The sequence below is a fragment of the Mugil cephalus genome, chromosome 18, assembly GCF_022458985.1.
Source record: "Mugil cephalus isolate CIBA_MC_2020 chromosome 18, CIBA_Mcephalus_1.1, whole genome shotgun sequence".
In the NCBI taxonomy this organism is placed as follows: Eukaryota; Metazoa; Chordata; class Actinopteri; order Mugiliformes; family Mugilidae; genus Mugil; species Mugil cephalus.
In genome coordinates, this window is record NC_061787.1 from 4,557,778 (window position 1) to 4,584,925 (window position 27,148).

At 39.1% G+C, this 27,148-nt stretch overlaps 3 protein-coding genes across 6 annotated transcripts in view; all 3 read right to left on the reverse strand.

Moving 5' to 3' along the window:
* Positions 1 to 784: 784 nt before the first annotated feature.
* Positions 785 to 14,801, reverse strand: si:dkey-118j18.2. Its single transcript, XM_047568378.1, has 5 exons — positions 13,378 to 14,801; positions 12,835 to 12,922; positions 11,864 to 12,023; positions 7,509 to 7,641; positions 785 to 2,748 (listed from the first exon to the last, which is right to left on the reverse strand). The coding sequence occupies exons 2-5, from the start codon at positions 12,852 to 12,854 to the stop codon at positions 2,546 to 2,548; spliced, it is 516 nt and encodes a 171-aa protein (XP_047424334.1). The 5' UTR covers positions 12,855 to 12,922; positions 13,378 to 14,801; the 3' UTR covers positions 785 to 2,545.
* A 765-nt stretch (positions 14,802 to 15,566) lies between these two features.
* Positions 15,567 to 18,680, reverse strand: timm21 (translocase of inner mitochondrial membrane 21). The gene is made up of 6 exons (XM_047568340.1): positions 18,195 to 18,680; positions 17,171 to 17,233; positions 16,973 to 17,070; positions 16,797 to 16,870; positions 16,575 to 16,680; positions 15,567 to 16,101 (listed from the first exon to the last, which is right to left on the reverse strand). The coding sequence occupies exons 1-6, from the start codon at positions 18,502 to 18,504 to the stop codon at positions 16,009 to 16,011; spliced, it is 744 nt and encodes a 247-aa protein (XP_047424296.1). The 5' UTR covers positions 18,505 to 18,680; the 3' UTR covers positions 15,567 to 16,008.
* Positions 18,681 to 20,693: 2,013 nt separating this feature from the next.
* neto1l (neuropilin (NRP) and tolloid (TLL)-like 1, like) overlaps positions 20,694 to 27,148 on the reverse strand; it is an 87,371-nt gene continuing 80,916 nt past the window's right edge. For 2 of the 4 annotated variants that reach the window (XM_047568827.1, XM_047568825.1), the window contains one exon: positions 20,694 to 21,482. In XM_047568827.1, coding sequence (XP_047424783.1) covers positions 21,422 to 21,482 — 61 coding nt within the window. In that variant the 3' untranslated portion in view covers positions 20,694 to 21,421. Of the gene's footprint in view, positions 21,483 to 24,986; positions 26,672 to 27,148 lie in introns of those variants that run through there. The other 2 variants (XM_047568826.1, XM_047568824.1) reach the window with 2 other exon arrangements.

Genomic DNA, 27,148 nt, shown 5'->3' on the forward strand with positions numbered 1-27,148 from the left:
TGCAGAAATGTAGCCCCAAACTTTTAAGGAGCCTCCACCATGCTTCACTGTTGCCTGCAGACATTGTACCACTGTCAAACTGCCTTCAGCTACAGCCAAACATTTTAAATTTTGACTCATCAGTCCAGAGCACCTGCTGCCATTTTTCTGAGCCCAGTCCCTATGTTTTTGTGCATAGTTGAGTCCCTCGACCTTGTTTCCATGTCAGAGGGATGGATTTTTGACTGCAGCTCTTCTGGCCAGACTGGTCCAGACAGTAGATGGGTGAACCTGGGTCCCACTGGTTTCTGTCTGTTCTGAGCTGATGGTTCTGCTGGACATCTTCAGATTTCGAAGGGAAATAACCTTTATGTGTTTTTTCATCTGCTGGACAAGTTTCCTTGTCTGACCACGGCATTAATTGATAAAAGATAAACGTTTAAATTTTTGAAAGCATTCTTAATTGCCAGCATTTTTCACCTGTCTAAATCTTTTGCATACTACTGCTCTTCTTTTCTGTTTCTAGCTGGCTGGCCTTAGGCAGATGGGTCCCTTCATTTTTTTGTAAAACATTTTGAGACAATTCCTATTGTTATTGGTGCTACATAAATTTCTCAAGTGTCGTCACATAGTTTGTTCAGCAGAGTGCGCTGTACTCCAGCGTTCACAGTGTTCTGTCACAGCAGAGCAGTGGTGCCTTCACAACACCCTGAAAGTTCCTCAAAATTGGTATCAGATCCAAAATTCCCAACAAAGATGAGCTCCACTTCAAACACGACGCAAAGAAAGGAAATCAAACTTGGGATATTTTATATAACAACAGTTTAATACAGAAGATGTATTTATTTTTTCTCTCTCCCCCCCAAATCAAATAATAAAATAAAAATTAGCCTCGACTCACAACGCTACTAAGTGGAGATCTGATATGTCGACCACTGTGGGAATGAACACGTAACAGGACGCAGGTTACAGAAGGAGCCCGTGACACTAAGGTTTAAGTAGTCAGTCGCCATCAGGGTCATGCTGAGTTCTCCGGAGCTTCTCTGTCGCATCCGTCAGATCGGAAAAGCACAGGAACAATTTGGTAAAGGCATCAGTGACGACTTGACGATTTGTCACCACAATACAAAAAGGATTTCGAGCTTTTACTTCCGATTCACCATAAAGACGCATTTTATACACTTCCCGCACCCCCAAAAAGCTCAGTATACAATTATACAGCATTCATTTTTTTTTTTTTTTCTCTGTACGTAGACAAAAGGCATCGCTTACATGGAAAATGGATTATTTGGATCTTTTACAGTGTTATTTTCGATTTATCTGAAATGCAGTGACAAAAAAAAACGAAGCAATACACAATGAAATACACACAGTTGTCTGAAGTCTACCAACATCATACATGTGGCAGATTAACATGGATTGCGACGGACGAAGGCTGTTTTGTTTGTTTTTTTTGTAAGATTTTTGGTTAGTCTCACATTCGCAACAACTGTTAAGGAAAAATCGATTCTTAATTTCTTCTCAGTAACCAGATTGCCCTGCAAATATTCTTGCAAGATAGTTTACACATTATTTATTATTATGTCAACCCAACGCTCAAGCTCGTCTTCATGACAATTCATGACATAACATTCACAACTGTCCAAATCCCCACAACTTTTTTTAAAGAAATAACTATGTTTATGCTGTTTGCCTTCTGGAGCTAATGGAAGCAGCAACAGACAGAACCCGTGAAGAGTTTCTCCTCAGATCTTTCAGGCCAAATAATCACCCATCATTTATTAAAACACATCCAGTTCCAATAACGGGGTGATCGGCGGAGAGAATTCATTATCGAATGCCAGTCAAGTGCGGGAATAATGAAGCAATGAGCACACAGGTTGGAATAGAAACTATTCATTATTCACATGTACACAGCGAGGCCCCCGCGAACGTAATTAGATTGTCAGCACTATGAATTTCCTATCGCAGGTTGTTACAGAGTTGAAGGAATGTCCCACGTATTATGCTTCACAGTAGCAGGAACAAAAACCCCGGCATGCATCGAATCATCTTGCCCCCCCCCTCCCTCCCTCCCTCCCTCCCTCCCCTCTACCCGATCATGCTTTTAGAATGACTCGACTGTTTTGTGAAAAGAAGTGGCCCCGGGCACGCAGCAGGGGGGGGGGGGGGACAACTTCATAAAACAGAGCACATCTTAAAGTCTTTCTTGTTTATCTGCAGCTCACGGATTACCTCGGAGCTCAGAGAGGTCAAGGGTATTAAGATGGTCTTTCTCGCTGGGAGGCAGGTTCTGTGGTCCTGACTGAGGCACACAGGCTTCCTGATGTCATCTGTTATCGGCAAACTCATCAGATGACTGCTTTTTTTTTTTTTTTTTTTTTTTTTTTTTAAACAATACAAAGTAGAAAAACAACTTCTAAAAACTCAACATACGCGCACACAAACATCCAAATAAACGTTTGCTCCCACGTGATGAGAGTCAGGCTGGCAACGATCACTGATCACTGAGGTTGAATGTAGGAAGGCAGTGCATGGAAAAGGCAAACTGGCATCAGGGGCTGACTTAAGTGGACTGGGACTGGCCCGCGGGGACGTCTTGCTGCCCGACTTGTGTAGAGGGCGATAGCGTGTACGGGGGCGGGGCTTCGGTTACGCTAATGGAGTCCGCTCCGTCGGAGATGAGGGGAGTGCGATGGGAGGGGTGGGCGGCGTCGGCCTCGTCGCCCTGGGCGCACTCGCTGTAGGGAGGAGGCTTCAGGTCGTCCTCTGGAAGGAGAGAAGAAGAAGAAGAAAAAGTGCACCGGTGACGTCAGCCGTTTGGGAAATCAATCAAGTGAGCTTCAACATTATAGCAGCAGGATTATAAAAAATAAGACCTTGATTTATGGCTTTATACAAAGTCCTGCTAAAGGTCACACTGCATTAAAACAAACCAGTTTACATCCAAGCTGCATCAACGTATTCTACAATTGCTGCGTTTCCATTCCTGAAAACCCTGTAATGGAAACGCCTGCAAAACCTCTAAAATATCTAAAGCTAACACATTTGTACACTCTCATGAGGTGGTTTTTCAGACTTATCGATACAAAATATATGGCAAAAGTGCAATGGAAACACTTTTGCACAAAAGAATAAAACAAAAGTAAAACAAAGTACATTCAATGCAGTTAAGACAAAAAATATAAGAAAAATGAAACCCAGATTAAAAATGGCCATAAATTGTTCTTCTTCACGAAGGTTCTGGTAATTTGTTTCAACTAATTGATTTGACATTGATACTGAATTGTATCGTGTTGTACTGACATGTTTCTATTATTCTGACAACTCCACCTTAGTCAGTGGGTTAGGCTAAAACACAGAAACACTTATCACCAACGTTTTGTCAAGTGACTACGCATGTGATGGCATTTCTGTCTCGTTAAAACTCACAAGTAGATCCATTGTGCTCATATATATATATATATATATATATATATTATTGAGGATCCTTAGCGAATCAATGTCAAACTAAAGTCTGGAAACCAAATGATTGTTAAGTCCTTAACATTTCCTCACTTTGGATGTCAAACATTCAGGTCGTGGGCCAAAAGCGACCCACCAGAGGGTCTAATCTGACCAGCAGCATGAATTTGCAAACTGCAAAAACTACATAGAAATTTCCAAATTTCCAATGAAAATAACTGCTCTAATCTCTAATTTGTCCACTATTTTACTCAAAGAAGTGGACAGAAGACAACACTGAGACCCAGGACTAAACAGCAGAAAGCAATGAGCCCTAATTTCAGCTTTTTCCTTAAGAAATTACATTTTTTTTAAAGGTTAGTTTAGTAAATGTTTAAGATTCTCCTGGTTTCCTTATTAGCACTAAAACCAGGACTTATCATTATTTATAGGTTATCATGTTGTCATGTTACTGGTCCAGGATGCTTGAGATCACAATTGGGTTGGATGTGGCTCCCGAACTAAAATGAGCTTGATTGTGAAACATAAAAACACAAGTGTGACAGAGTCCAACAATATATGAATAGTGATGGGCAACAACACTCTCAGTACTATAACGGCACCGGTGCTGACGCTAACTGTAGCAACCAGACAGAAAAGCAACTCGGGTTTCGGTGCCACTGTATTTTTTAATTAGCTTAACCCCCTTAGCGCCACTGGCCCCTTAGCATCAGTTTCACCCACATGGATGGAAGTGAACGTATGCAACTGGCCAAATCACCTTGGACAACATTTTGCCAACTACTTCTGTATATTTGTTCATAATGCTAATTCTGCATATTTTTTTTTTTTAAATTATACTATTTATTTTATTTTACTAGATAATAATTAAGCGAAGCTACTGTGACCAAGTAATTTCCCTCGTGGATTAAAGTCTGTCTAAGTGTAAGTCTAAGGCCAAAAGATGCAGACTGTGCCTGCAACAGGGGAGGGAAGATGCGTGCACATAGTATTTTTGTTAAAAGCAGGGAAATGTTATGTTACACAGCTTGTGAGACCCCACGTCGAATTAGCAGCATCCCTGGAGGAATCCCAGTCTCATATTAGCCAGAAAAACTGTTGACAGTTTAAAGTTTAGGTGCTTTTGAAACACTTAAACTTAAAGTTGATTAAAAGTACTGTAAAATCTTGTAATTTTTTTGGCATGTTCTCTGTGTTGTTCTGTATTGTTGCGAAATTTATTTTACATTGGTTCATTTCTTTCTTAGCCTTAGTTGTATTTGTATTATTTAAATGGATGTTATCATTATACACTGTGATATTTGCTGGATTCATGTGTCACTTGCCTTTTTTTGGGCAATTTGACTCTTGGTTCCCTGGAAACAAGGTGGTGCCCCTACTTGTAGTAACTATTTATAGACATTAACGATTATTTCCCTTAAATATTCATATTAATTGCCGAGAGTCAAACTGTGCCCCACACTGGAGCCCAACATTAATATTCGTCATTTGTGGACAAAGTTTGTGTGTTTTTATTCTTTAAGCACCGTTTCAAATGTACCGGTTTAACACCATTGTCGGATAAAATCTTAACGATACCCACACGATACACTACATCTGAATTATGAAAACACAGAGAAGAACAGATAAATATATTGATCCCAAAGATCTGCAGAGAAGGGAAATCACCTGAATCCGACATAATGACGTCAAGAACTTCCTTAGTACTTTACAATCACTTCTCATTTGTTTTGTTTTTTTATTTTTTTACTTAAATGGTCAGAAAAATAAAACCAAACAGTAAACTATAGTGCTCATTATACCCTTATGTTTTTATTTAATGTCTCAGCCCTGAAAGCTCCAGTAATGTGCACGTTGGGCAAACGTATCGGATGGAAGGAATGACATCGTCTAATCACATTACAGCTGAACTGTCATCATTTCCGACCTTTGTAACCACATCCTGCTCTCAGCCTGGACTAGCACTTCAGATCAAATGAGATGCCATTTGTAGCAGAGGACCGTTTGAAACCGGAAACAAAGACTTATCGAGGTTCGCTTGTGCGCTTCTCAATGAACTCACAAAAACCACATTAAGAGAGCACGGGTCACATGGCTGAGAATATTCAGAGCACAGTTTACAGCAGATTTAACGCGGAGAAGAAAGGTCATCGAAGAGATTAGGGGGAGAAATAAATAGATAAATAAAATAAGCCAAAAATCAAATGACTGTGTGATGGGAACATGTAATAAAAATGCTCAGACTACGAGCTTCTTAGTGATCGCAGCTAAAATCAGAAACGAGTTTCCGCTGAAAGAAAAGAAACGCTGCGACACAAAGAAGTCAGAGGGTTTAATTATAATTAAGTTACTGTCACCATGTACTTTAAAAAGTACAAAGCACAGTGTGTGTGTGTGTGTGTGTGTGTGTGTGTGTGCGCATTCAAGCAACTAATTTAACTAAGAAGAGACTCGAGGTTTAACTGTATCTGTCGAGAAGCATTTGTCACACGACGTTAAGTGTGAAATTCCCTCGGTTCATGACGCCCCGTGAGACCAACAGCTACAGCCAAACATTCCTTGGGAACCGAGTTGTCGTCCGCTAATCGTAGCGCGCTAGCAGGTTTAGCATTGAAAGCTGTGGAAGTCGTGTGAAACGCTGCGCTACAGGGTACGACTTATTAACCCACGCTACATGCAGAGGTTGAGGTTTAATCAGCGACAATCTTCAACGTCTGACTCCACAGGAAGGCTGGTACCCGATGTGTGAAAAACCGAGCTCACATTTAGGTAAACACTCAGCCCCCGCCCCCACCCGGGCAATTTTTGTCTAACTGTAAAGTGACAGGACAGAAATTACTCACAAGGTTTACAAAGATCTGAAATGGCTTTATTTTTTTATGTTATACCTATGAGTAGCTTTTCTTATTGACTGCATCCTGTATTTATGGAAAACTTTTGGTTGATTATACATTTTTTATACATATATATTGTTTTAATTTTATCCACAATTATTCCCCACAAAATGAAACTTCTTGAAATACACGTTAACGTGAATTCAACATATTTCACTAAAGGGACAAATGGCGGTTGAAGACGTTATCCTCAGTCAACACCGAGATCTGTCAATCTGAGCCTCCTGCACACAATAGGCCACGCCCCTTCCGCTGCTTAGCCAATCACAAGGCCGCATGTTGCACGCTGACTCTGTCTGGCTCCCCGCAATATTAGCAGAAGAGAAACTAACAGTGCATGAAATATATAGGTACGTTTATGTCTTAAAAAATGAATATTTGAACCGGTGTATTATTTGAAAAGCTTAATATTGAAAGCAAAATGCTAATAATGGTTATTTATAAGAAGCACTAGGCTGAGTTTAATATAGAACACATACATTAGGTATGAGGTCCCTACTTAATCTCTCCATCATGGGGTTCTTTGGCCTGAAAAAGGTTGAAGAACCCTGTTGTACAGCATCCATTGATGTGTAGTCTTGCACAGTGAACCTGATTTTCCTACACAGGGTCAGTTCAGGCTGCTGCAAATTTTCTCAGACTCGACTCAACAAGAAAAACTTCTCCTTTTCAGTTACACATAACTGTCTAAGTCACTTCCACTCCAGAGCCGCGCAGCTTCTGCTTTCATTGACCTCCGCTCTGATTCACAGCGAATAAAAACTATGTTTACACAAAGACGGTGGAGAGAATATTCAGTCAGGAAACAAAAGCGTACTTTCCCTGCCAGTCCGCTCGCAACGCGATGTGAAAGAATCGATGTAAATGCAGTTACATAATTATGGCTAACCAATCTTGGCCATATTTGAGGCATCGATTTGAGCGCTGCGGCGGTGCTGTGGACCGGTGTAATCTGACACTGAACTATTAAATCTATCAGCGCACGCATCCAAAGGGGGACCCCGGGTTCAGGCCTCGCACCAATCGAATATCCAGCCCTGCCTGTTGGCGGCTGTGAAGCGGGGAAGGAGGAAGTGACTTTCATAAGAGACAAAACGTGAGAGGACAGAGCCGAGAGGAAGTTATGAATGAAGAAGCAGGAGGGAAAGGATCGCGTATTAATGCTAATACCTCCAGAGACGGCCTCGTACGGTGGGGGCATATCCAGCTGGGTGAAGGACGGGGCCGGGGGCAGGACTGTGGACGGCTCCTCTATCGACAGGTCATCCTGGACACCATACCAACTAGGCCAGATGGACGTTTGCTAAAGGGAAAATACACACAGTCAATGATACAGACAGAAAAAAAAAAAAGCAGAACCATATAAAAAACGCACAAGCAAATATACACACATTCATGGAGTAAGAATAGCTCAAAATCTAGAGCTTTTTCTGCACAAAAAAAAAATAAATGTCTGCTGTGTGTGTTCTTTCTAATGAGTTAATAACTTAATTTAATTTAAACCAACGCGTTAAATTAACATTACATTTTCAATAAGTCACTGTACCAAACAAAAATAAGACACTTTACATGAACATTCTTGAGCAGAGTGAAAGGAATATAAATAGAGGGGTATGCGTGTGTGACGTCACAGCTAGCGGTGTCTCCATGGTAACGGCCACTGAGCGGCAAAAAGAGACAGCTGAACATGGAGATTAGCAGCATTAGTTTGAATGATAGACTATAACAGCATCTAAATTGTAAAAGTTAAAAAAAAAAGATGAAGAGCTGTTGTGTGACTGACTGAACCAACAGATTTGAGAAGCAGTCAGAGATATATTTTTACAGATATCTGCCAAAGAGTTCCAACAATAAATAACCTTGTCATCCTTTTAACTCTAAAGCTCTGTACGGCTAACGTTACTTTTCAGTAAAGCTCTTAGCGTTAGCATCTTCTATGCCCCAGGACAGCTGTGTTTATCTATGATAAAGTCCTATATATTATTATATTAACACAATTAAAGTTAAGTTTGTTTAAGGCAAATCATGTTGCATGTACTAAATTGAGATGGCGTAGCTAGAAAGTCTTGTAGCGTGTACTCAGTACTAGTTAAGTTGAAAGAACTGTCCAATTTGATGCACTTTGTTGCATCAAACTACGTGGACATTTTTAAGTTATTTTAAGTTGAAGTTTTTGAGCCAGCACATAACTTTTTATAGCGTAGAGACATAAACTTTTGCAAATCCGCGCAGTTCAAATGTACTTTTTTTTAACGGAGACCATTTGCTAAAGCCAACACTATTAAGGTTCTAACTGTGCTGGTTTTTATGTACACATCACTGAAGACGCCTCCGGCTACCATAATGTTGAAGAACCCCTTAAAACTCTTTGCTTTCGGGACGAGACTGATGAGAACAGGTCCACAAACACCGAAGAACAAACAGCACAAAGCAAACAAGCGAGGGCACATTTTCTCAAAGTAAGAATAATGAGGCAGCGTCGCGTTAAACCTCCCGCCTGTGTTTTCCAGCACGGAGAACGACCGGCATGAACTGTTTTCACCCGGAACCTGTCGGGCCACCGCATCCCTCTGCAAAGTCGTTTACACAAAACGCAAGGGGCAACAATGCCTGGCAGTTCTTCACAAAAATACCGAGGCAGATGTTGTTTACATGACACTAGAATGCAAAAGGTCTTATCAGGATTCGACTCTGAGAACTGAGGGATGGAAAAACGTTGCAGTTTTAAACAAAGCTTCTTGTCTATTTTTTCTAAAACGCTCCAAAGAAATAACAATGTGTTGTTAATTTTTATCAGCTGGTGGAGGGAGTGAGTTGCTACTCGTCTTGATAGCAGACGGGGGTTTTTATCCCCTTCGTCTCCTTTAACTCTCTGGAGTCGACGGATGCGCCGGTGCGTTCAAATCACGTGAGCAACGTAGGACGACGTAGCAGCGTCGCTAAATCTCCGTTGCAGAAACCAGTTTTTAAATTGTGTTGACAGACCAAATAAAACTAGACTTTCTCCTGAATAATGTTAATTACTCATTGTTACACCTGATAATTTTGTAAATATGCATTATAATGTAAATAATTATAAAAAGCTTTGTCGTTTGCTAAATTTAAACATAAGCTTTTGAAATTTACACTTAAGATTTGCATTCTAAACATCTTTGTGGCTTTCAAAGTTACAAATCTAACTTTCTCTACTTGGTTTTTATGGTTTTAGTGAGGTTTTAGGTCCAATGTGTTAATACAGTTTGTCAAAATTAAAAAAAAATACGAGGTTAAGCTGAAAAGAATGACACCAGAAAAGGCAACGTAACCCGTTTTTTAAAGTTGAAATATAAAAGTAAAACCGAAAATAGTCGAAAACGAGTTAAACAAGCTCTTCCCATAAACTCAACATATCAGAAGAAGAAGCACATAACACGACAGACTAAATTAAGACCTCGTAATTAGTTCAGAACAACCATCCTGTTGTGATGGGAAACGATGAGGAATGATGCGGCACAGATAGACCAGGACGAGTTCAAGGTGAGCGCCACACAAATCACTTTTTAGACTTTAACAATACATAAATATCAAATTGTATCCTTGTATCAATGCCTATCATACATACCAACCACCTAAAACTCGTTAAACCAACACCAACTACGACAAATCCTTGGGATCTACAAAACTATTCATCACTTCCTTCTCTCTCCAGGGATTTTTTGTCACAGCTACAGAGGCAGCGGTGAACAAGTCCAAGAGGTTTAGTGATACTACATCATTCAGGCCCAGGACCTGAGTCGACTACTCCAGAAAACTTTCAGGGTACCGGGTTATGGATGTCCACGGGGCCTCCCCCGCCGCCGCACATTCCATTAAAATCTAAACAGGGAACGTTATACACCCGAGACGGTAGACGGAACGAGGGAGGAGAGGAAAAGACAAAGAGGAGCAGGAAAAAAAAAAAGAGAGACGAGAGAAACGTGCGTGAAAGGAAGTGGGTGTAAACAAACAAATTAGAGATTAATATCAAAAAAAAGGAGGCAGACGAGTTCAAGGAGGTAGGAGGGTTTCCGAGACGACGAGCCGGACCAGCCTATGTCTGCGAGGCTGGACCGTGTGTTCTCTAAAATTAAACAAACAGTTCAGATAGCGCAACCAGTCTAAGGGGGGGAAACCCAAGGCCAAAAAGCCCAGGCATGTCTCAGTTTCAACAGCATCATTTTTTTTTTTTTTTTTTTTTGACAAATGGGGCATTTCCTGTTTCACAAGTATTCCAAACAAAGCTAAAAATATCGTTTTCTCTGCCTCTTACATGCAGCTGAAACAAAGAAAAAATTAACTCGACAAAACTGACAAAAGGGGGGGGGAAATGAACGGCCCAATTGTTTGGTGCAGATTTTCTATTTACACGATTTACAGCCACGAAAATGTGTTATTGATGCAGCATCTTCGGAAAAGGGGAGTGGATGGTGTGGGCAGGGGTTGGAAAGGAGTCAGAGAAAACCTGTTTCGTATAATTCATTGGAAATGTTTTGAATCGTAGAGATTGATTCCAGGTGTTTTAGAGAGGCAGTAAAGCTGAAAGGCCCTGGGGGGGGTGGGGGGGGGGGCACAAATGCGATGTCTAAACCTGTGGTGCAGCCCACAGAGAAGAATCTGTATAAACTAATGTTAGAGAAAGGCATTACTTATCTAAAAATACAGCACAAAAACATGCAAAACAATGACATTTGAAGGGGGACGGTAAAATAGAAGTTTCGAGATGAATGTTGTCTGAACAAAATGTCAAAAACCAAACCAAAAGCCACTCGTGAAGGTCATGAAAAGCAGCCCAAACAGTCCACATAATTCCCAAGGATATTGAATATTGCTAGATGCCACTTCTTCTTCTCCTTTTTTCCTCACGTCTTATTAAAAGATAAACGGGAAAAAGATGAGTGAAATGGGGTCTTCGAAGGAGCCTGCATTGCCCCTTTGTGAATTAAGTCTACTCTTGGCGTCTGAGCTTCTGTTCCGACAATATTTGAACAAGAAAAAGTCCCAACAGGTAAAAATTTTCACAAGATGTTACGCGCGCACAAAGACCCGCACAACCAGCCTTCTGACAAGCAAGCTCGACAGACAAAAACGACACAAGAAGTACACGCAAAACCACAAACGTGCGCGTATTTGGCACAGCCGAGAACTCGCTTGGAACGTCACCGTAAAAGTGAAACGTAGCCCATCAAAGTAAAAGTGAGTGGCTGGAAACCGCATGCCTTTTCAAGAGAGAGAGAGAGCAGACAACTCCCCTGCAAAAAAAAAAAAAAAAAATATGTAACACAACCGTGACCTTATTTGTTCGTGTCTTTTCTCGCTCCTCTTACTCAAGTGTGCCATGCCCGAGCCCACGTAAAGAGAGTCCCTTTATTACAAAAGCCCTCGAACGTGTGCATACTTGGGCCCGGGAGTCGAAAGGAGGCCCAAAAAAACCACCTTCGGCAGCAGGAGCTGGATTATGCATTTACAAAACAGGACATGTTTGCGCGTAAGTGGGGCCCCGCACTTACACTCTGCCTCTCGCACGTCTGGTGAAGGTAGGCCCGTCCTCCAACGATGACTATCTGAGCGTTGCGTGGGTTGCTCAGGTATGCTGCTAGCTGCCTCTGTCTTGACCGGTACCAGCAAACATAGAAGAATATCTTCACAATGATGAATATGATGACGACTCTGGAAAACAGATGTGAGACATTATTATTATTCATGGGAAATTACCTTGTTGCAGTAGCTCAAAATTTCACAAGAAAATATACAAAAAAATAATAATAATAAAATTCACAGGAATAGGTACAGCCACACCATATATAATGTATAACAAAAAAAATTAAAATAAACAATAAAAAAGATATTCCATATACATAATATACAAGAATTAAAAATGAAAATGAATTAAAATAAGTGAACAAGTGCAGTGTTTGTGTACATATACAAAAAAAAAATATCGATATGGCAATATATCGCGATACTTTGTCTTCCGATACAAAATCAAGCAATAAATTGGAAATTAATATAGTTTTTTGACTCAATTTGTCCGATGAATTATCACTGACATCACATCTGCTGTACATATGTACAACTTTTATTTTAAGCTGCATTTAAAATGTCTCAGTGAACTATGCAGGATATTGCAATATATCGCAATATCGTAATATCGCAATAAGGGGGGGTGACTCAAGTATCGTGATACATATCGTATCGTGAAGACCTACCCCTAATATATCTATATCTTATTTACAATATACTTTCCTTTTTTTTATATATATATAGTTCACTCATATGTGCACTGTGTGTGGTGGTAATTAAAATTGCTGAAATTGGTAAATAACTGCTGCGACTATAAAACCGGTGTAAGTGGTTTGGGCAAAAAAGATTTATTAGCGTAAAATAAATAGCTGTAAAAAAAATAAAAAATTAAAAAAAAAGGCAAAGAGAGAGGGGGAGGCTTTAAATTCTACTTTAAAAAAGAAATATTTGTACTCACATGTACCAGTACAGCTCCATTTTAATGAGATGCCAGTCACTGAGAGGAGAGTCTCATGGCGGATTCCAGGACTAAACCACGACTTTTCCTAGAAAATATTAACAACTGTAATCACTTTAAGCCACCTTCGCTCCATTTCTTTTTGGGAAGGGGATTTAAACGCGTTATTAACAAAGGTCATAATTCAACTTCCTTCTACCTATGAGAAACCAGGAGCAGCACTGTGGCACTGTGCGTAACTTAAAACAGATGGCAGGTTTAGCTCGACAGGCTCCTCCGTTAAACTCTTAATTCTCCTTCTTCCTATTTCAGCCAAAGCGAACAAAAAAAAAAGGGCAAAGCGGTGAACTCACTTCGTTTACGGGGGGATGTGATGTTATGAGTGGAGCCCCCCCAGGAACCAAGAGGAGGCCACGGCTAGTTTAGCTAGGCCACCGCGTAGTAAGGTAAGGTAAGGTAAGGTAGGCCACAACAACAACAACACAACACAACACAACAACACAACAGCAGCGGCGGCGGCGAAGGGCCGTCCTCTTCTTTTACCTTTGCGTGGTTTTAAGCTGCTTTACGCGCGGACCTTCCTGGCGTTTTAAACAGTGTCATTAGCTGGTTATTCCGGCTTAAGGCTGAGGAAACAACTAAAGTAGTCCCACAGAGTTTTTAGCCAGCCCTCACTGACTTAGCTCATCACTGTGTGCAGAGCCGCCTTCGTGGGTTTCACAGTGGGCGGTAGCGATGGGAAGTTCGCCTCCTTTTTCTGAGAGTCGGCTCTTTTGTCGCGGCTCCCAAATAAGAATCGGCTCTCGAACAGGCTCTTAGAGACACCGAGGCTCTGAAAGCTGAAAGTTTCACGTTACTGAAGCACACTGGTTCGAAACGTCGTCAAGGCTTGCGTCATATCTCTTTGGTCACATGGTCGATGACGTCTGAATCTTCATACGTCACACAAAGTGTTGCACAACCACAAACACATCCCACCAGTGCAATTTTCTCATGCACATTTTATTCCCACACTGCCATAAGCAAGCAGAAAAAGTACCTCTACTGTGTTTAATTTGAATCTTTTCACGCCGTGTGTTACTTTAAAACCATGTTCTCTTAAATGACAATCAGGAAAAGGTATATTATCAAACTCCAGAGATGTCCTTATTATCATTTCCGATGAAACCTACAGTCATATTTCCAAAACACTGATGTTGAAATACTTATCGTCTCACTTCACGGCAAAAATATTTCACATCTAAACCATATTTCAAGTAATAGACATAAAAACAACACAGTGACTTGGCTGAAGTGTGAATCATCTGGAAGTTCGTGGCTGCTACATTTGCAGCTGGGCCAATATTAGTGTCTGTCTTCAAGGCTTCGAAGCTTCAAATCTTTGTTCAGTACAACCAGGAAGAAGCCCCAGAGGCTTCACAAGGCATCATCATTCGCCCATCTCCACAGCAACAACTACCCTTTTTCATTCGATGGTTTCATGAGAAGCCCAATTAATGTCTTATTTTATGCAGTTATTCTGTCACAAAGGCATTCTTAATTGTGTTTAACATTTCAATAAAACTAAAATTGTGCAACCAAATTAACAAAACACTGAAATAAAATCCACACAAGCAAAAACGGAACCGAACTTAGTAAACAAGCGGTATAAATGTCATGAGTCTGACTCGCTCTGTAACGACACCAAACCACCAAGTCTTATTTGCCAATTGGGTTAATTTATGTTTCTACTTCCTGCTTCACTTTCAACAACGATGGCTTAAACTTTGGCAGAAATGTTGGTATTGTGTAATTTGTAACTCAAGTCAGCCACATTGCCCTCCCTCCTCTCTGCTTTCCCATAATGGTATGATCCAAGTCCTCACATGTGACTGACCACACTGCATGGCCACAAAAACAAACTTCTGCCCTCTGTCATCACGCCAGCAGAGATGAACAAGCAAAACGACAAAAATAGTGAGGAGCGGACTCTCACTCGTCGGGAATCGGCTTTTCTGATACACTACCAAGCATCGGCTCTTGGAGACGGCTCTTTTGCGCATGACACATCACTGGTGGGCGGTGTTTACGTCCCCACGCTTCCCGTAAACAGCGTCCCCCTCAGCTCGGCCTCAGTTTATTCCAATTAATCGGTTAAAGTTTCCTTTCAGGGGCTGTGGGGACGGAGTCGGACTCAATATCGAAAAATGGTGATCGATGTTCACGTCCAGGCAGCACACAAAAAACGAGATCTCAAGGTTTTTTTTTGTTGTTGTTGTTGTTTTTGTGCTTATTTTGTTGTTTGTTTTACCAATTACCGATTAGCACAGTCTAACCCCCAGCATTAAAGAAAATACCGCAAACAAGTACACTTTTTAAATAATTAAATTAAAACAAAATAGGTTATTTGCAGCAGCACTTGTATGATATATGCGTAAAAAATAAAATACACATACAAAATATATTCATTATCCCTAGAAAACTGTTAATTCTTATAAATTAAATATTAAGAATTTAAGAATATTAACTATTGGTCTCTTCATTGAACCTACACGAAATTAAAATAATGTGAAAAAAAAATATATATATATATATTCCAATTTCAATTCTTTGCCTCCATCTAGTGGTCACTGATTCACAATGCAATCTACCACTTATAAAAAGTCACTAAATACATAGTAGAAGGAAAAAAAAGTCTTAATTAATATAAATAGTGGATATAAAGTCAGCAATTTGCAATATGTTCGAGTCTGTAAATTAAGAATATTTTAATATAATATTAATACAATATTAAGAATAATACCTTCTGAGCCTAAAATATTTGCTAAAATGACTTCAGGTTTGCAATGATGTCACATTGAATTGTTGTGGGAAAAAAAGGAGATGTGTTTTTTTTTTTGGTTCTCTTTCTGTCCCTGTGAAAAGGGTCATTTATTACAACTTTAAAGCATTGCCCTGTGGTCAAAATACTGCAACAAATAAAACCAAACCACATGTAAATGATTTGTAAATCAGTGGTACACAAGAGTCAAATTATCCCGTAGAACAGTACAGTGTCAGAACAACCATAATTGTTTATGTTTCACATAACAACTTCGAAAAGAAAATGAAAGTGAAGTTGAAATCTTTTGATTTTTTTGTCCACAAACACAAAACTAAATCACATATTTCCATAATGCTGAGCCAGTGTCCGTCTTATCTGTTGTCTTCCACAATGATGCTCCGTCTGGGGTACGTGTCTATGTCCACAAATATGTACTGAAACTCATATTTTCCAGTTTCAGGATTCTGTAAAATAACAAGGAAGATGCATGATTAAATGTAGTCACAACTTGGCAGATAATAATAATAAAATATTTTGTTATTTAACCCTACACAAGCATATGCCGTTACAAATTAATAACAGCACTTTGCATATAGTTTGAATATACAAAAATGTGGAATTGGGATTAAACACACCCAATTTTTATTAATTTTATTTGTTATTATTATTGTGCTGTCAGGAAGTGAGGAATACATACTGATCTATTAAGAATGGGTGGGATAAAATAAGTTTATATACTTCCTCCCACTTCTTTTCGAGTACGTAGAACATGGAATAGTCAGTTTATGTTTATTTTATTTTTTATTTTGTGTTATTTATGTTCATTGTGTCCATTCCCGTATGATTTGTCAGATGTTCGACTAAACTAAGCTATTTTTTTCTGGGTTTCAGTACGTCACATCAACTTCGCATCTTTGCGTTTTGAATAAATACCAACCTCTTTTGATTCTGTGTGCACCGTTCCTTTAAGACCTGGCTCCGATCCTTCGATGTAAAACTTCAGTCGCATGTGCTTCAGTCCGTCCTTCAGGTACTCCAGATGACTAGGGTGGAAACACACAAACAAACACTAAAACACTACAATACCTTGTCACTTTTCTTCATTGCTCTTAATTTATTAACACTTCAGAGGTTGTTTTAAAGAGTATGCAAACCCCACCTGACTTGCTGTCTTCTTCCTCGACGTGTGGTCTCTCCATAACACTTGACCGGTTCTCCAAACGCACCGATCACCTGCAATTTTCACAGTGACACTTGAACTGAAATAAACTGTCCATCCTATTGTTCAGTAAGGAGATACTGTTTAGCTTTGTCCGTCTATAATCTCACACTTACCTCTGGGTGCGTCTTGACTTTGTCAAAGGCTTTTCCATAGACTTTATTTGGACTTGAGGAAGAAAACAGCTCCTGGAACACCACATACAACAGCCCACCTAAAATACGCACAACAGGATGGATCAGTACCACTGTTTGCTGTCTGAACTGGGAAAAAAAATGTCATGGAAAGTGGTGAAATCTTGATGCTTGGTTCACCTGTCACTCCCAGTCCGATGAGTACGACTATCAGGTAGGTGAAGTCTCTGCCGGCAGCTTTCACTGGAAGACACGAAGATGACAGTCGACTGTTTTGTTTTGTTTTTTGTTGAAGTAAACTGTTTGTGTGTCTGTGTCAAGCTGCATCCTACTGGGGATGGCTGCTACCATCAAGGAGTGTCAATAATATGGGGTGGCTTCTACATGTCTAAGTAACATCCACATGAATGAGTGAATGCAAGGTCCAAAAGTTTCCCAGCAGAACACTGAAATGCCACAAGATGATAGATATTAATTACTTCTCCTGTCTGTGGTCATAATGTTGTGGCTGATGCTGTCTATCGTGTGCAAGTAAAAATCCACACAGCTATTTTGGACGTCATGGGTCTTTCTCGAATGTGCCTGGATTACAACGTCATACTGGCGACGGTGATGAAACTTTTTTGACGTTTTGTGACGTGCTCCCTGCCCACTGTGTAACTGGGCGACTGGACTCCAGGTGGGATTTGGTGGAAAGGGGAAAGAAGGCAACAACTGGATCCAACCATTTGACTCAAAAGTGCAAGCATGGAAGGAATAGTGTGAGATAATGGAACATATTACTCAGTGTCGTGGGTGCACAACCTCACAGTTTTTGATGAGAAACCAGCGAAGACAAAAACTGCAAAACATGGAGTAAAAGACTTGGTAACTTTATTAAAGACCCACTTTAACCAAGTGAAGTTGTTCAAATGTTTAAATCTGATCCATGCATGAGAAGAACCACTGAATCTGTGGCTGAATATGCTGCTGAATTAAAGAGACTGGCACAAGATTTTGACAAATGTTACAGGACAGATTGGTATGTGGGACAAATAATGTCCAAATTAAATAATGAGGAAAACTTCTGCTATTTGCACATCAGTTTTAATATATTATACTAAATAGTATTTGACGGTGCGGCCAGTGCAGAAAACATCTTACTGTGTGGTTCCTGACAGCAGAGGAAGGACTGAAATCACTCGCATGTCTCTGCCTTGTTTACCTTTTTGTGCAGCTGAAGGCTTTGGGCTCCCGCTTTGATACTTGGAAATCGACCTGTCTCTGTCCTCGGGTTGGCTTTTATTTCTCGCCGTGGAGTCCAGAGAAACGCGCCTCTGTGCTTGGAGAAAGCAGGCGAGCGCCGGAGCCTCTTTTGCTCCGTGGAGTCTCAGTGTGGACACCGTGGACACGTTCCTGTGCGTGTGGACGAGCAGGCTGATTTGTGTCAGCTTGCACGTCTGCACGGAGAGACGCGTCGCTGCTGCGCGCTGCAGGCTTCTGTGCAGCGCTTTAAAAAGCTGCGTGTAAGCCATGGGTATGGACAGGAAACTGGGCTAGTTTGTCCTTTAGCGAGGGACACGTCTGGTTTAAGCTGCGAAAATGACACGGAACTTATTTATTATTCGACATAAACGCACAACCTCCCGCACTGACCTGCTCCAACATACTTTATTAGAGGGGAGGGCACTTTGTGTCGGAGCAGCCGCTTCCTCCTCGGGCGCACACATTTGTCGTCACTCACCGTTAAAGTGGCACTGAAATATTTCCATCTCATATACAGTGTATGTTTGGTCATTTGATTTTACATTCAGAAAAGAATATTAAAAACAAAACAAACAAAAAAAAATAGCGGTTATTTGATTTTCATTTTAAAATCCATAAATTTAAATTGAATTCAAAGAGATGAATTTATATTTATTATTCAAGGAGTTTTTCTTTATCGGGGTCGATATTTTTCGATATTTTTCTGGAGTGCTACTTTTTATAGATATTAATTGGCACAAGGCGTGGCTCATTCGTTTTAAATTTTGTGTCACCAATAAAATCAGATAATTACATTTAAAAATATTACATGACAAATGCCCACCTGACACATATATTCCTTGACATCAAAACAAATGCACCTTCTGTAAAAGTGATCCTGAAAGTGTAAACTAATGTGTTTTATTGTTTCTCATATAGCAGTTTATTTTGGAAAGAACTTAAAAACTACATACTGTGCAACACAAGATATAAAATCAACACTGAAGGGAAAAATATTATTACTATTCGAATTCAAAGAGATGAATTTATATTTATTATTTAGGAGAGTTTCACATCCACAAATGTAAATTTCAAAAATCACCTCAAATATGTAAGTTGTTTTTGATCAACGTGGGTGATTATTTTAAATCTCTTAATTAGTTAATAACATGTGTGGGTTTGTTGAATATCCATTCTGAGGTTTTCAAACAGTGTCACCGAAAATTCTGAAGCCTGTCACATCAGGGTTTTGTTATTCTTTTTATTTTATTTTATTTTATTTTATTCCTTCCTTTGGTGCTGCTCTTCATGACCCATGTTAATGCCATAATGAACTGGAATTAATTTTTTTATTCTTTTATTTGTATTTTTTTCAAATATTTAATAAAGTTTTATTAACAGACACAACATTAAAACATGACAGACTTTTACTTTTTAATTAAATTTAATTTATATATATTTTTAATAATGATACAGTGGACAATACGTGTGCCTAAATAGATAAACAAATAAATAATAAAATGGATATGAGGCCACGGTGACAAAACTTTGAATTTATTTAAAACTGTATAACTTTCCACGTGATTGATGAAAAAAGTGACAACAACTAGGATGTGTCTTACACATAATAGTGTCATTGCAGGAATAGGGCCTAGCATTTCATTAGAGCTGTATTTATAATTTCCAATATATTTGTGCATTTTATTTTAGCTCAAATGGAAACTGGACTTGCTCAACGCTTCAGGGAGTTCAGGATTTTATCTGGAGATAGATGTTAAACCTTAATTAGTTTTAACCTTTGCTGTCACTAGATGGCGATGACAATGGGTTTAAATGAAGCAGAATGAGCTGCAACAAAACCTAAAATCTTAATGTCCCCATGTGAGGACACGGGGTCTCAGGAGGTTAAAGTTACTTTGTCAGTGGCCAATAAGTGTGTACACACGATACCATTGTCTGTTTAAACCAAATAATAGGCATGACAACAACCTCTAACAGGAGTCCTGTAGCTAAGCCTCACAGAGCCCTGATCTCAACATCATGGAGCCACAAAGACATTTAGAAGACTTAAATCCACAGAAAGACTGTGACAAGTTCACTGCCCCTTAAGAAACACATTTAAAGTGTCAAGTCTAAAATTAAAACATAGAGATTGCATTCAAATAAACGTAAAAGTCTGGTCTGGCCCCAAGTTCACTATCAGCATCAAAAAACAACAAAAGAAAACTTCATGCAGAGTCACTAATAAGACATTATAAATAATGATAAATAAATTAAAAAAAAGATTAAAAAAGAAAAGTAGTTATTTTGCAGAGCACGGTTATTTATTTGTCTGGTCTGGATTTAATATATTTGTTTTGTATAGATTTTTTCCAAGTTAAAATTCACAAATTCAACAAATAAAATAATTATGATAGATCCTGGAGAGAAGAGAAAATTAGAATTACGCAGAACTCATAGAATAAGTCATCACAATAAGGTCCGTAAACATTAGTTTATTGAAAACATACGGTCCAGCATTTTTTTTAATGTGTTATCAAATAAATATGGATTAAAAAATACATCACAATGCGATTAATTCTGACAAAGATTAAGACACGGGGGGGAAAACAAATAAGAATCAGATCAGTGAAAGTGGGAATAAATAAAGATTAGTTAAAAGGCCAGTAGAATCATGTATGCACCCATTTATAAAGTTGAATATCTCTTTATTTGAGACATCCTGTTCTCTCGTCTTCTTGACACGTCTTTCAGTAACTGCTTTGATATAAAAACAACCTGATACTCTACGGTAAAGAGACATCAAAATAGGAACTGTGTGAAATCAGCAGCTGAAATATGCATTTTCATATTTTGATGGTTACATGAAAAATAAGTTTTAAAAAAACCTGATTCTGTTTTTTTTTTTTTCCTCCATGAACAACTTTACATTAAAGGTACTGTATTTTTCAAAAAAACAAACTTTAAGTCCTGTATCTGAAAGGATCACTGCTCCATTGCTCGTCAGTAGCCCGGCGTGGAGCACAGCAGGCTGGAGAAAATGCACCTCTGCAGTCCAATGCAAAGAAGAAAAACTAGATGCATACATCACAAACCTTTTTTTTCTTTTTCTTTTTTTTTGTTAAAGAATTGTCTCATCACGACACTCTACATCGGTAAAGTTGTTCAGGGCAACAGTTCACTCAAGATGCACAGGGGAGAGAAACCTTAGCTCCGAAAGCTGTCAAAGTTGCAAGATGCAGAAGAATGATGCATCTGTCTGATGTATCTGCAGAGAAATGAAAACACTATTACTTCAGATCTCCTCTGGGCCGTGCACGTTTCTCATCTGGTGCCTGGGCAGCTAGCGATCAAACTGATCCAGGATCATTGTAAAGGGGATCTATTACGCTTTTCCTTGTTTTCTGTCAGGTATATAATACTACGACGATGTACTTTTTTATTACATTTTGCCAGTGTTTAAAATAACGGGGTAAAAATAACTTATGCTAGCCAAAAGCTCAGGATTTGGACTGATCTAAACGAGTGGTTCTCAACCTTTTTGGGATCCTGGGGCATATTTTTGATCTACACTGAGGACCCCCACACGGTAATAATCTTTTTGATTATTATTAAGGTTTTCCTCCTCATTAATGCTGGGGTTCAAACCGAAAAAGCTGATTCTCGCTGTAGAGTGACAACTACATTTTACGTCATTACCCAGACTGCATTGCAACGTAAACAACAACGGCGACTTATGAGTGAGATTATTTTTTTCAAATTTTAGAAAAAAAAATGAAGATATCAAGGATTTTCTCACATTAATATGACTGACACCAACATTAATCTTATGAAGCTTACATATAATTATAGTCTGAGTTCCCTTTAATTTTAAGTGCTAACCTGAAAATGTAGGTTAATGACTCTCACAACACCTTCCTGCAGATGTTTCACAATAAGAGCATTATTAAGCAATGAATGGTGTATGCCCACTGAAACAGTAGGGGCTCAAAACTTTAATCGGATGCAAATCGTGTTAAGTTTGCATTAACAGTGTCATGCAGTGACTTTGAACAATGCAACCGGGAGCGAGATCACTTAATAAAATACAGTAAATTACACTTGTGAAACAGATGTAATAAGAGAGAAAAAAAGTCCTCTGTAGTTTAGGTAGATAAATGTCTCAGTCACATTTGAGTAAATATTTTTTTACTCCTTGCAATTACTCGGCTGACCACTAGGAGTGCACGATCCCCCACTTGAGAATCACTGACCTAAATGACTGGTGTGACTGGTTTATGACAGGCTGACTTCAACTTGTCAAAGATTTCTTTACATCTGCTCCAAACGCAACCTGTCCAAATATTTCTAGCGTCAGTATGGGATGGTGAGATTTTAGTAATTATATACAAATTCTAGCTAAATAGAATATTTGAGAAGTATTATAAGCATTTAATATGCTCTGGTGAACAAATAATCTTCACTATGTCACACAATGAGAAGGTAATAAGTCACATGGCTAGACACACTCAAGTCTTATCAGAATATGAGTCTGGTACTTTTGGATTTCATTATCGGCATATTCAACCAATACAATTTTGTTGTTTAAAAACAAACAAATAAATCAACTCCACCACGTTCACATGACCATCACCACATAAAGCCCTAAATGATTTGAATGGCCCAACAGATCTTTGCAGGACTATTCCCAAATTCCCAAGTCTCCGAGCCAATTTCATGAAGGAGTATGAAAGAGCCCACTTGCAGGTCTTCTAGTAGGCGCAGAGAGTACGGCGACAACGCAAAAACCTACACAGAACCTTTTATATGACTCGTGGTCGGTGAAATTTCAGCCAGTGTAGGTACCAGATCTGTTCGGGGAGAGCACCCAACACCTTCAGATGATGTTGCATAGTCATAAGGGATGGTGATGTTTATAATTGGTTGGACCACAGGAGGAAACGTAAGTAGAAGAGAGGTTAGCAGTTTTAGCGTTTAGCAGTTGTTATTGAAGCATAGCAACTTAGCGGTTTTGTTTCGTCCTTTTATTCTTTGAATACATTTTTCAGGATAAAACCTCCTAAATCTTTTTGCACCTACTATAGAAATTAATGGATTGAACTTGAATTATTTTGTCTTTTTTTTTTATGAATAATGTGTCATTGTATTTTCTGTTTTGTGGCAAATTAAAAATTACGAATAAATTTTTTATCAAGCAATCTCTTCCAAACATATTGTGTAAATAAATTAGGCTGGTGTTGTCTAACCACAAACTGATCTCGCAGTCTGAGCCAAATGGAGCCGAACATATATGTCATAGATGTCATCTAGCAGCGCTGGATGCTCCCCGAGCAGATCTGGTATCAACACCGGATTTCGGCAAAAGTCACCATTGTTGAAAGTGAAGCTAGAATTGAAACAAAAATTAACCCAACTGGCAAAAAAAGACACAGCATCGATTAGTGTCTGAGTGGCCAGACTGAGCACAAGTATAAATGGTTTGCACCGGCTTGGGCTGCGTACGTAGGTTACTGCGTCAAGGTCCTGCAGTACTATAGACCTCTTCACAGTTTGTAAACAGTGTGATGTCTTTTGAGGGGCGGAGCTTAGCTGGAGGCAAAACATCTCCAACACTAAATCTCGTAAATGCTGGTTAGCATTTTTCAACAGATTTTTTTTTTGGCAATAAAGGACGAGGAAAACACATATTTTAGAAAATATACTGATACACTCACTCCCTGAGACCGTGAGTGTTATTTTAAAAAGCTGACTCTGACTCTTTCACTCACTGGATGGACGATTTGACCAAAGGAGCACACAGAGGGGACGAAGTCTGGTCTGTCTTCATCAAGTGAAGCCTCTCCAACAAAGATATTATACTAAGTAAGTGGAACCACTGTGGAGGGGAACGTAGTAAATGCAACTTCTGCTTAGACATTCCTGAAACACACAACTAATGATGTGTTAGCTAGCCTAGCGGTTAGCATTAGCATTAACTGTAACAAGAATCCCCCCAAATAATGATTAACTGATCAGTCACGATTTATTCTAAGCCATAACGTTATCCAGACTAAAACTGACGATGCGTTACATATTAATCTTATCTGACATGAAGTGTCCACGTTGTTGATGATTGTTTCACTCCAATCCTTTCTTTTAATTGCCAAAACCAAAACAAAGTTGCCTATGACTGGCAGTGGCTGGTATGTGATAAAACTTCAAGTCAGTGTTTTTGCTTTTTCGGGTTTGGAACCAAAAATAAAACAAGACAACATTTTCATGGTTGAAAGTGACAGTGTTCGCCTCAAGCTTCCCTCTGTTTTGCCTCCAGCTAACGCAGTCACAGCTGTCACAGTGACGTAGGCCATGAAGGGGGTCTATAAAAGCGTCTTCATGGTCTAGCTAGGAAGCTTCCGGCCACTTAAGTTGAACCCAAATTTTGTGAATTATCCGTGATTTAGGGGGAATCAATCACAACCAAGGTGGTGACGACCACAGTCACCACGCTGAGCTTCAAAAAAAAGCTCTTGTATGTTAACATGCTAAATATTTTTTATATAGACCCCCAGAATAAAAAAAAAATACAGAGCTGGGAAATTAGTATAATAGGTCCCCTTTAATTTGTGGCATGGCAATCTCCACCTATAAACAGGCAGACGAGTTTGTCACTTTTTCTATGTGTGTGTCTAATAAAGTGAGGACAAATAGAGAGAACAAAGGGATTAAAAAATAAGTGTTGGTAGAGTTTGCGAAGCAGAGACACAACACACAGAACAAGCCTGCACGATGAGAGTACAGAAAAGAAAAATATTTTATTCAGTAATTTGCAGGAATATATGTCGTGTATGACTATGAAAGGAAAAGAGAGTGGAGAGCATGGATGTAAAGAAAACACACAGAACACAGAAAAATAATGTACACACAGATGGTTAATGTCAGTGAGACTGACAGCGTAATAAATCTATAGTGTAATGTGCTGATTTCATTGTGCTCAGAGGTGCTGATCTCACGTTCCACATGACGCAGGTTGTTTTTTTTGTTTTTTTTTCCTCCTCTTTTAAAACTAGCCTGCCAACAGTGAGGGTTATCAGAGAGCGAGGCTGCTCCTTCCCTGCTGCAGTATGTATGGGCTAAATCTCAACAGGGCAAACACAAAAAGTCAATTAACTTGTCTGTCAGATACCTTGATTACCTGGAATCATTTAAACTGTCTGGGGCCGATTTTATCGGCCTGCTTGGTGAAACAAATCCCCTCGGTTTGGGTCTGATCTTCCTCTGAAGCGACAACAAATAAGAGCAGCATCTAAAAACGTTTGATTGCGAGGTGTGAGTGGTGTGTTGTGACAGCCTGAGGACACACTAAATGGACAAATGAACTTCTGACTAAAATCCAATAAAACGGAGAAATAAAAAAGAGATGAAGCTTCATTGTTATTTATTTTATAAAGCATCAGTAAAATCAGCCCTGAAAGATATCTTGAGTAACTGTAAAAACTGTCATCCTCTCAATTTGCCTTAGTATAAAACTTGGTTTTAATACAAAGATATTAAGCTCCTACAGTAAAAGAGAGTTAGAAGTCAAATAGACTTGAAGTAAATATTTTTTTTTGCCAAAAAAAGCAAGTACTCTTTGTTAGAATAAAATAAAAAAATGTGTGTCAAATAGTTAGTCGACATATTCAAAAGGGAGATAAAATGAATAAGTTGGAAATCTATCTACGCAATGCTTTTCAATGACTTAGCTAACATGCAATGCAATAAAGTCATTCTGAAGATGCTTTTAAACAGACATCTCATGAACATATGACTTTGGTTTTAGTGGATGGAAGCGTTTAATATTAGTGTGTTAATGCTTTAATGGATATAGAAGAAGCATGCACAAGCCTTACAACTTTAATCGATGAATACAATTGTTATCCAAATTAAACTGCGTCTGGTTTCTTCAATTCGGTTAGTAATTAGTCTCCAATTTCCACTCAAAACAAATCGTCCTAAGCTTGACAAATTGCAAGAACCTACAATTTGCTGTTAAAATCATAACATGTATGCGACCGATCTGAAAAAATGCATGCGTAAAAATGTTTGACAAGATGCTTGATCACATTGTTATCAGTGAGGAGTCTATGACGATGACAGATATGTTTCCTAATAATCTAAAGTTCAGTAATCATGTTCATTGTAAAGGTTCACATCTTTACAGTGACACAAAACTACACATAGAGGACGGCGCTGACTGCTTTTCACAACCTTCCCCGCTTCACAGCATTGCAGCTGGAGTGCTTTCATCTCTGCGTTCATCTCTGCAAATGTACACACATTCAGTATCCTTTCGTCAAAGTGTCCCTTCATCATCATCATCATCATCATCACCATCATCACCACCATCAGCATCATGCTGGTGTAAATCTCCGCTCCGCTCTCTCATAAGTCAGTGACGCCCGTTCGTACTGATCCAGGATTGCACTATTCTCAAGAAGTCTACATGATGGAGACAATGCAACATAATGTAGAAAATAAGCAGACACACACACACACATATATCAGGACAGCACATTTTTCACACTAAAAGACGAAACAACGGGTAGCACTTTATGTGGCAAGCTCCATTATATGCAGGCATGAAGCTGCAAGCGTGCAGCTCTGCGTTTGCATTTTTTATTTCTCTTTTGTAACTTTATATCGGGAATTTTGCAACTTCATGAAAGCAGTCATGGAGCGTATACACATGAAATGTTACACACAGGCATAAATACAATGCTTTAAAGTTACCTAAACAAAATACTACTAGTACTACTACTGACACAAATCATGCAAATCTACACAAAACGTCTGTGTACGTGGGTGACGAGCAAAGATTAATAAGATTATGTGTGTGCTTTCTCTAGTGTGTGCAAACATTATTCATTCAAAACACGTGGGATTGTGCCTGCTTTTTGTGCTTTTATGTGAACTTGA